The sequence below is a fragment of the Anabrus simplex genome, chromosome 1 (genome assembly GCF_040414725.1).
Source record: "Anabrus simplex isolate iqAnaSimp1 chromosome 1, ASM4041472v1, whole genome shotgun sequence".
Lineage (NCBI taxonomy): Eukaryota > Metazoa > Arthropoda > Insecta > Orthoptera > Tettigoniidae > Anabrus > Anabrus simplex.
This window is the reverse complement of record NC_090265.1, coordinates 65748624-65758673: the sequence shown is the minus strand read 5'-3', so window position 1 is coordinate 65758673 and position 10050 is coordinate 65748624. Positions and strand designations below refer to the sequence as shown.

The 10050-nt window shown below is 38.0% G+C and overlaps 1 protein-coding gene across 1 annotated transcript in view; it reads right to left on the bottom strand.

Annotated features, from left to right (window-relative positions):
• Positions 1-1054: 1054 nt before the first annotated feature.
• Positions 1055-10050, bottom strand: part of PKD (serine/threonine-protein kinase D3) — a 310331-nt gene continuing 301335 nt past the window's right edge. The window contains exons 16-17 of the mRNA XM_067138812.2: positions 5362-5447; positions 1055-2324 (exon numbers count right to left, since the gene is read on the bottom strand). Of these exons, the coding sequence (XP_066994913.1) occupies positions 2211-2324; positions 5362-5447 (200 nt within the window). The 3' untranslated portion in view covers positions 1055-2210. The remainder of the gene's footprint in view (positions 2325-5361; positions 5448-10050) is intronic.

The following is a 10050-nucleotide window of genomic DNA, read 5'->3' as shown; positions in this document are numbered from 1 at the left end:
GGCAAAAAAAAAAAAAAAAAAAAAAACTGTTTCCAACTTTCTTACCATCGATAAAATTGTTGGCCTAGTCAGAATATCACATGCACTGAATTATCTTCGAGCCCACTGAGTTAAAAACATTGGAACATTGTGCATACTGAATTCTCTTGGAAATGTCTGTAATGTTTCAATCAAGCACTTTATCTTCCAGTACATTTTCACACTAAAAACACTCTACCAAAAGAGTACTGCATATTCGTGTTATAACTGTAAAACAACAAGAGACTGTACTAATTAATAATAGTCAACAATAGTCACAATAGCAAACAAAAGATGGTAGGGATATCAATATAGATTCTCCCAGAACTCAATTTCAAGTTTACACTAGCTTACAGAGAGCAATTATAACTCATTAACACCATCGGCATACTTGAAGATGGTTTCCTGTGGTTTCCCATTTTCACATCAGGCAAATGCTAGGGCTGTAACTTCCTTGCCTGTCCTAGTCCTTGCCTATCCCATCGTCACAGACAACATAAGTTAGTGCAAAGTTAACTACTAGCAAAGAATAAAAGAAAAAGGAAGAAGAATTTGACAGTCTTACCTAGAATAATTCACTGATGAATATAATCCACAGAGGAGGTTGTAACAGCTTTTGTATTTTTCTTACAGGGTCCTAAGTTGCAGCTGTTTAATACCAAGCTTTTTTCTTTCATTTCTCCTGTCTAATCTCTCCTTTTTACAATTTTGATTCACGTTGCAGTGACATAAATAGGTCTTATGGCGACAAGGGGATAGGAAAGGGCTAGGAGTGGGAAGGAAATGACCTTGGCCTTAATTAAAGTTCAGCTCCAGCATTTGTCTAGTGTGGAAATGGAAAAACACGGAAAACCATCTTCAGGGCTGCCGATAGTGGAATTCAAATCCACTATCTCGTGAATGCAAGCTCACAGCTGTGTGACACTAACCGCATGCCCAACTCACTCAGACCCAACCTCTTCTGGTTAACTTCCTGGCATGTAAGACAAATCTCTGCAGGGAGAAGTACTAATACTGGAAGTCCTTAAAATGCATGTCTAATTACATTTATTTCTTGAAAAGAAAAAAGAAGAAATGGCAGGAAGGTTACTTTGAGACACAGCATCATCAATGAAAAGGGAGAATATGTGCAGCTGCCAGATAGCAAGGCAAATTTCAGTCACTTGCATACCCTTAGCACAAGAAAATTTCATATAATGTTTCTAATATCTTTGTGTACTCTTATTCCATATCTCTGACAGTGATCCTAGTGGCTGTTATCAAGGAAAATTTACACTGTTCACAGCACTTGGCAATCATTTCCTAAAAATATGTTAAGTCACTCACTCTTCAAATAGGCCCAAGGAAGGAAGAAAAAAGAACTGTACAAAAATCTGGACCATACAAGTAGCATGTCGTTGCATATCATTTAAGTTATCTAGTACAATATAAAAATTATTATCTATTTTAGAACTACAGTGCTATCTTATTCATACCTTAAACAGTAAATACTGAATGTACAGCAAATTGTTAAACACCAAAACCATTAACTTTATGAAGCTATGGCTTCTGATAATAAAAATCTATAAAAGCAGGCTAATAACCTGACATTTTTTTCTCACTCATGGACACAACCTTAACCAAACAGAAGACTTGTAGTTCCTTCAAGATAAATCATCTCCCAAAGTTTGCAAAATTGAGTATAAAAGTAAATAAAATAATTAGTTTGAGTATGTATACATATATATATATATCTTCTACTGCCAGTGAGTATTTGAAAATCAGTACAGGGTGTAATGGAAGAAAATGAGTACAAATTAGTAGTAGACAAAAATTATAACACATAGAAAATATATCATTTCAGTACAGAGACGGTAACTGTAAGTCTCATTAGAGTTATTTTATCTGGCATGTCATCTGAAATCCAAATGTGCTACATCTATAATGAGGATTCTCCAATGTACAGACATATACATTTTTCCGAAATGGAAATGGCAAGTGTATGAAGTCTTAATTTTTCATTAAAACTCTAAAATGACCAAAATTACCATCTACAGCCTGGCAGCAAGAAGCAGATAAAATTCCTTCAACACAGTATTGTTATCATAACTTCTAACATGCATGGGAAACAGAATGTGACAAACTGAAATAATTCATGCTTTGATGAACCGCCTCCATTTTATACGAGCTGCTGTAAGCCAACTTTTGGATGGTCAAAGGCGTTCCCTTCTAAAGTTTTCCCATCGAGCATCATCAGATTCATGAGTAAGGTATCGGTTTCCAACTTGAGTCTCCAGTTCTCTTAGATCACACCAAGTTTGATAATCCTGTAATGACACAAATATCCATTTAGTATAATGGAAGATATCTCCAAAGTACAAAGTTTACTACTAAAGCAATTCACACTTCATTCCTCTTGGATATAACTTCCAAGAAACTTAATTCTACTCTTATTACTTCCTTCTACTCTCAGGAAAAATGTTAACTGTTAAATATTTCCTTTTTGCCAGAAGAATGAAATCCACAGATAAAAGAATGCTATTAAATTTCCCTTTGGGAATAACCATAATAATACGTCTTTTAATAAAATGTATAACGCAATGTTACCTAGCAACTGTGCAGTCTGTGATGTGAAGCCATGACATACAGATCCACCGCTTAAGCAGTTCTCTTTATTCAGATCCATGACCTGTGCAGCTCTCAAGGTACTACTGCTAGGTAACATTGCATCACACATTTTGTTAGAGGAAACTTAACAAATTTTTGTATTTCAATCTTTGATATGCTGAGATACAAACACTTTATATATATATTAAAAAACATAAAGAAAGGTCACAAGGAATGCAATAGCTACAGTGAAGCAGGTTTGAAGTTTTATGCGACTGCTGATACTACGATCATACCCAAGAAATTTTAGTTTGTGGAATGCTTACACTGACAGTTCAAACAGCCTTTGTAAAATAAATTGTTCCACCACTGCATGTTCCTAACATTAACATGCTTACCCTGATGCAGGGTTTTGACCTAGACTATACATTTCTATTCAAAAGTTGGTGTATTTTGACCCCTCTACAGGCTACTTCAGTGTCTGTGCAACCTTTTGAATCATTCTGTATATCCTTTGTACCATTCACTCAACCTATCATTGTGCTAACCCTATTCTCACTAGGAAATTTAACCTAGCAAAGGATAACATGATGGTAAATAAAACTGTCATACATCATCATCATCATCATCATCAACAATGTCCCACACCAGTCGCCCAGGTGTGGTTAACAAGCCTCCTACACTCCTTTCTGTCCTTCCACTTTTCCTGCTCCATTACTTCTGCCACATCCGATCCAGCTTCTCTAATGTCCTTCCAAATCTGATCCATTCACATTCTTCTCGGTCTTCCAAGTGGTCTCTTTCACTTGACTTTCCTTTCTAATTCCCTTCTTGCTACCTGTTCCTTTCCCATTCTTTTTACATGTCCAAACCATCTTGGTCTTGCTTTCTGTATCTTCTGTACTAACAGTTCTATATTTAGCTCTTCTCTGATTTTAATATTTTGAATTCTATCTCTTCTTGTCTTTTTAACTGATGTTCTTAAAAATTTCATTTCTACTGCTTGGATCTTATTATCCTGTCTCTTATTAGTTACCAGTGTTTCTAGTCAGTATGTTACAACTGGTATGAAATACTGTTTATATAATGTTAATTTTGTTCTCTTGGGTACTTTGTCATCCCATGAAAGCTCGCTGACTTGATGATAAAATGTTGTACCTTTATTTAGCCTGTTATTAATTTCAGAGTTGATTTCATTACTTCTATTAATAATGCTACCTAGATATGTAAACTGTTCTACATTCTCTAACTGTTCTCCATCTATGTTCACTTGGCTTCTCTTTTTCTCCTTTCCACAGTGCATGACTACAGTTGTCTTTTTACTAATTACCATTCCAAACTCCTTCAGATTTTCATTCCAAATGTCCAGTCTCCTTTGTACTTCCTTTTCTCCCTTTCCCCAAATCACCACATCATCTGCAAATACCAAAGCATTCACTTCATCACTACTGATACTCTGTTTTACACGTTTTATGATTTCATCCATCAATATAATAAACAATATTGGCGACAATGTACTTCCTGGCTTGAGATCTTTCTTTGTATAAAATGTTTCAGAATCACCACTCCCCACTTGTACACTGAGTTTACTCTCATGATACAACATTTTTTTCTTGTTAATTAATGATTTTGGTACATTACTTTTCCGTAGGCATTCCCATACATGTTTTCTCGTAACTGTATCATAAGCTTTTTCCAAATCCAAAAATACAAATTTTAGTGAAAAATGGAAGGGCAGAAACAAGTTCCAATGATATTCCAGGAATCATTAATGAACAAGGGGAGTGTATATGTGAGGATTCACAGAAGGCAAAGTATTCAGTCAGCAGTATGTAAAGATAGTTGGTTACAAGGATAATGTCCAGGTAGAAGAGATGACTAATACTAACAAAATATTGAAATTTACCCATAATAACAAAGGCATTAACAATAAGATAGAAAAGTTGAAAACCAGAAAGGCAGCTGGAATTGATAAGATTTCTGGGGATGGTGGTGAAAGTTCCTCATGGAGATCACTGTATGTATCTAGGTGTTATAAGGTAATATCTCCATTGGGGTAATCAAATAAATGAGATTGTAAATAAAGGTTACTGATCTCTTCATGTGGTTTTAAGGGTGTTTAGGGGTTGTAGTAAGGATGTAAAGGAGAGGGCATATAAGTCTCTAGTAAGACCACAATAAGATTATGGTTCCAGTGTATGGGATCCTCACCAGGACTACTTGATTAGAGAATTGGAAAAAATCCAAAGAAAAGCAGCTCGATTTTTTTTCTAGGTGATTCCTGACAAAAGGATAGTGCTATAAAAATGTTGCAAAATTTGAGCTGGGAAGACTTGAGAGAAAGGAGTCTAAAGGAGACTAAGCAGTAGGTATCGATCTGTTAGTAGAGATGACATGGAATTACATTAGTAGATGAATAAGTTTGAGTGGTGTTTTTAAAAGTAGGAAAGATCACAATATGAAGATAAAGTTGGAATTCAAGAGCGGGGCTAATATTCATTTATAGGAAGAAGAGTTAGGAATTGGAACAATTTACCAAGGGTGACGTTCAATAAATTTCCAAATTTTTCCAAGTTATTTAAGAAAAGACTAGGTGAGGATTTCTGCCACCTGGGCAACTGCCTAAAATGCAAATCAGTGGTGACTAATTGACTGCATAAGAGTTGCACACAATAAATACTCTGATTAGCCAACCTTTTACTAACTTATTAGTAAAAAAAAACAACAGAAAATAGTGAACTGTATTAAGATATTTACCTGCAACCAGCAATGTGCTAAAGACTTATCAACAGTGTAACGCTTCCTTTGCTTGACTTGTAGGAGATTGTTGATCAAATCAATAGCTAAAATCAAAATGGAAATTATTATATACTGTACAATTATTATCCACTTAGGAAAAGGGAACAGCTTAAAGTATTGGACATTTAAAAATAAGTATTAGGAAATATTACAAAAAAGAAAACCAACTTATTAATACAAAAGCATTTCCAGCACATGGATCCAAAGTTTGCTTCAAGGCTAATGAAATTTAGTAATAATCATGTTCTCCTCTCTCCAATTATTTTTCAACCCCTCCCCCCACCCCACCTTCTTCTTTCCACAAACTTAAAAAAAAAAAAAATGACAAAAATTTATCAAATGTTAAGTCATTCTTATTCTCCACTGAATAAATACTGTACCATCTAAGGTGGTTAGGCCAGATTAGAGAAAGAGAAGAGAGGAGAAAGGAAGGAATTCATGATAATGATGATGATGATGAAATGAAATGGCGTATGGCTTTTAGTGCCGGGAGTGTCTGAGGACATGTTCGGCTGGCCAGGTGCAGGTCTTTTGATTTGACTCCCGTAGGCGACCTGCGCGTCGTGATGAGGATGAAGATGATGACGAAGACGACACACACACCCGGTCCCCGTGCCAGAGAAATTAACCAATTAAGGTTAAAATTCCCGACCCTGCCAGGAATCGAACCCGAGACCCAGGTGACCAAAGGCCAGCACGCTAACCATTTAGCCATGGAGCCGGACATGATGATGATGATGATAGTCTTAAACACCGGGTACAAAATATATGCTTCCTTCTCAAAAAATTTTGACCGAACAAAAAAAATACGCATATGAATGCAATCAACGGAAATGACTAAATGTACTTTGACTCTGGTGTCCACTTGTGCTCGTATGCATGTGCACTTTTTCTTGACCTAACTTTATCCATATATCCAGTTTCCATGGTTGGATCCTATATTCACAAAGGTATCATATGCCTTCAGCAAACCCAAGCAGTAGGGGAAGCATGTGTGCCTCTCACCCGGAGGCCCCAAGTTCGATAACCGGTCAGGTCAGGGATTTTTACCTGGATCTGAGGGCTGGTTTGAGGTCCACTCAGCCTACGTAATTACAACTGAGGAGCTATCTGATGATGAGATGGTGGCTCCGGTCTAGAAAGACAAAAATAAAGGTAAAGAGGATACATCACGCCGATCACACAACGCCTCGTAATTTGCAGGCCTTCAGACTGAGCAGCAGTTGCTCTGTAGGCCTAGGCCCATCGGGCTGATTGATTATATTCCACCATAGTTTTGAAATATAAAAGGGATACAACCCGCTGTTCATAGAGTTCTTCTAATTCTTCATTGGCTGTTGTACTCATTTGTCAGAAGTGCACACTTTACAATATGTTGTATCCTCCTTAAGGCGGGATTCCACTGAGGCAACATTTGGGTGACATGGAGCATGCGGCTGGCAACAAATGTTGCTCTTTGTAGCATGCGGCTTGTTGTCAGTGGGGCAGAAAAGATGTGGTATGCTACATGTGTTGCCGGGTGTAGCATGCATCACTTGTGGAGACTTGTCGCCAACTACAAACGTTATTCCATGAAGGCAACCAAGACAACAGTTCCTCACTCGACTTTGACCGGCTGGCGACAGCTATACTTCCTTGTTTCGAATTTCTCAACCTATCATGTCATGAATCATCCCTGAAATGTGCATGGCGCGGAGTGATCCAAGCTGATAAGGCATGGAGCCCTTGGCAAACAAACCATGTCGGAATTCTCAAGAGGCGAAAGCCATTAGTGATGAGTTTATGGAGTACTTAGTCAGATGAAGGTCGTGTACCATGGCAGAATCAGTATGCCTAGATGTACGGGAAGATTAAGAAACTTCTTGTTCACTTGAATTTAACAATATTTAAAAAAATTAAAATGTACTAGTTTTAAGCAGAATATCCTAACCCTATTATGATTATTTTACTCCCGTATAGTTCACATTTCTAATATAGTTATACTAGGAGAATGAAAGATAACTCGCGGCAACTATGACAATAAGTAGAGAAAAAAACATGGCACTACAGCCCTTGAAGGCCTGCAGATTACGAGGTGTCGTGTGGTCAGCACAACGAATCCTCTCGGTTGTTATTCTTGACCGAGGCCGTTATCTCACCGTCAGATAGCTCCTCAATTCTAATCACGTAGACCTCGAACCAGCCCTCAGGTCCAGGTGAAAATCCCTGACCTGGCCAGGAATCGAGCCCAGTGCTTTCGGGTAAGAGGCAGGCATGCTACCCTTACACCACAGGGCCGGCAATACAGTAAGTAGACATAGTGAGGAAGAAAAAGACTATGATGAGAGTGTTGGAAGACTGCGTAATTAGAGTAGCGGCGAAGGATATCCAAATAAAAGGTAGATTAATTGTTGTGTGTTAACAGTGTAGAAAAGAGAACCATTTGTTGTCATGCTATTAAACGACGTATTTACGAGAAATCCATAGGTATGGAAATGCCATAAGATACTGATATGTAGAATTTATTATTATTATTATTATTATTATTATTATTGTACAATAATGTTTTTGGCCTTACATCCCATTACTACTTGTACAGTTTTCTGAGTCGCCGAGGCGCCGGAATTTAGTGCAGCAGGCGTTATTTTACATGCCAGTAAATCTACTGACAAGGTCTACTAGAGCACCTTCAAATACCACCAGACTCAGAATCGAACCTGCCAAGTTTATTATTGTTGCTATAGTAGTTAGTACTATGATAGCATTAAATTCTATTTTAATAGTTATCTCTAATTTATTTATTTCTTGTGCAAGCTACTGTCAGTACTAATAACGAGAAAACCAGGCAATGAATAATAATAATAATAATAATAATAATAATAATAATAATAATGGCTTTATGTCCCAATATCTACTTTTATGGTTTTCGAAGACGCCGAGGTGCCGTAATTTAGGCCCACAGGAATTATTTTACGTGCCACCGACACGAGGATGGCGTATTTGAGCACCTTCAAATACCACCGGACTGAGCCAGGATCGAACCTGCCAAGTTGGGGTCAGAAGACAAGACCAGCGCCTCAACCGTTTGAGCCACTCAGCCCGGCGGACATTGAATAAATCACAATCTTATTTACAAAAGTTCATACGTAGTTAAATTTCATTTATGAGAGGATAAAATCAATTCACCTCACATTCCTCATTGTCACCTGACGTTTGGAGCATCGATGTAAAGAAGAAAGGTAAGTTGATTATACACGAACCACAGGTTTCCTCTCAATGGAGAAGCACCACCAGTTTTCATTTTCAGAATTCTTTTATGCTCCCGGTGGAAAGCTGAACGCATTTTTAAAAATTTTCTTCAGTTCGTGGACACTGCAGTCATATTTTTCTGGGGGCCGTTTTAACGCAACTATACTTTCTTTGCTACTGTTTTTATAATCACTCAATGTCACATTCCACAATTCTGGAGCATTGTGATAATCCCCAATTAAATTTGCAGTGTTTTCAATAGCCCACTTTATCTTGTCGCATGGAAATTGTAGCACCAATCCACACACTGTTGGATCCCGGGCGACACTGTTCGACAAGCATATTTTTGAGGCATGTGGCATCAGAGAGTGTTCGACAGATGGCAACATGTCTCCTGCCACACAGCCGCATGCTACATGTCGTGCTGTGTTTCTTCAATTGAAAGTCGACTGCAGCACGCTCCACTGTCGCATGCTTCATGTCGCCCAAATGTTGCCTCAGTGGAATCCTGCCTTTACAAATGTACTTTTGCCAGTGTGCACATGTAGCACTTGTCTTCCTATTCTGTTGCTAGGTACAGTACTGCATCTTAAAGGTGAACCTGTGGCTTTGATGATTTTTGTCAGTCAGAAATGCCAGCATGCAGGCAGACTTACACTTTCAGTTACTGAGGGAGCCTTTTGACTGTAGCTCTAGAATTTGAATGTTAGGCAGTAGTGTAGGAAACAAGAAGTTATGGAAGAAGCATAACAATGAATAAAAAATAAAAAACCAACAGAATCACATTTGATAATTGCAAAGATAACAGCAGAAAATTTGGCAGCTGGAACTAGTCGCACATGGAAGTTATGACCATATTGGTGCAGTAAAAAAAAAAAAAAAAAAAAAAAAAGCCACACACACTTCACTTCGCAATCGAAAACATTCTCTAATTAAAAAAACAGCCTGAGTTCTCAACAATGAGTGCGGGGAAAGGTACACAACATGGCAGTTATCTCCGTTGCCTGCTAGCCCATGAGAAATTAAATAAAACACACATGCTCTAAAAGACCGTGCGTGACTAATTAAGGATTAGCTTGTTTCCTCAATGTCTCAAAAGGGGTTATCGAGGAAGCCTAATATCACTCATGGCGTACAAGCCCTTATTCATCAAAACTGATGACAAATGATGAGGGCTTCTACATTGTTTTTTCTTCTTGTTTTTTTTACCAAGTTCTTTTATGTCGCACCGACACAGATAGGTCTTATGGTGACGATAGGACAGGAAAGGCCTAGGAGTGGGAAGGAAGCGGCTGTGGCATAATTGAAGTACCCCAGCATTTTCCTGGTGTGAAAATGGGAAACCATGGACAACCATCTTCAGGGCTACCGACAGTGGAATTCGAACCCACTATCTCCCAAATACTGGATACTGGCCGC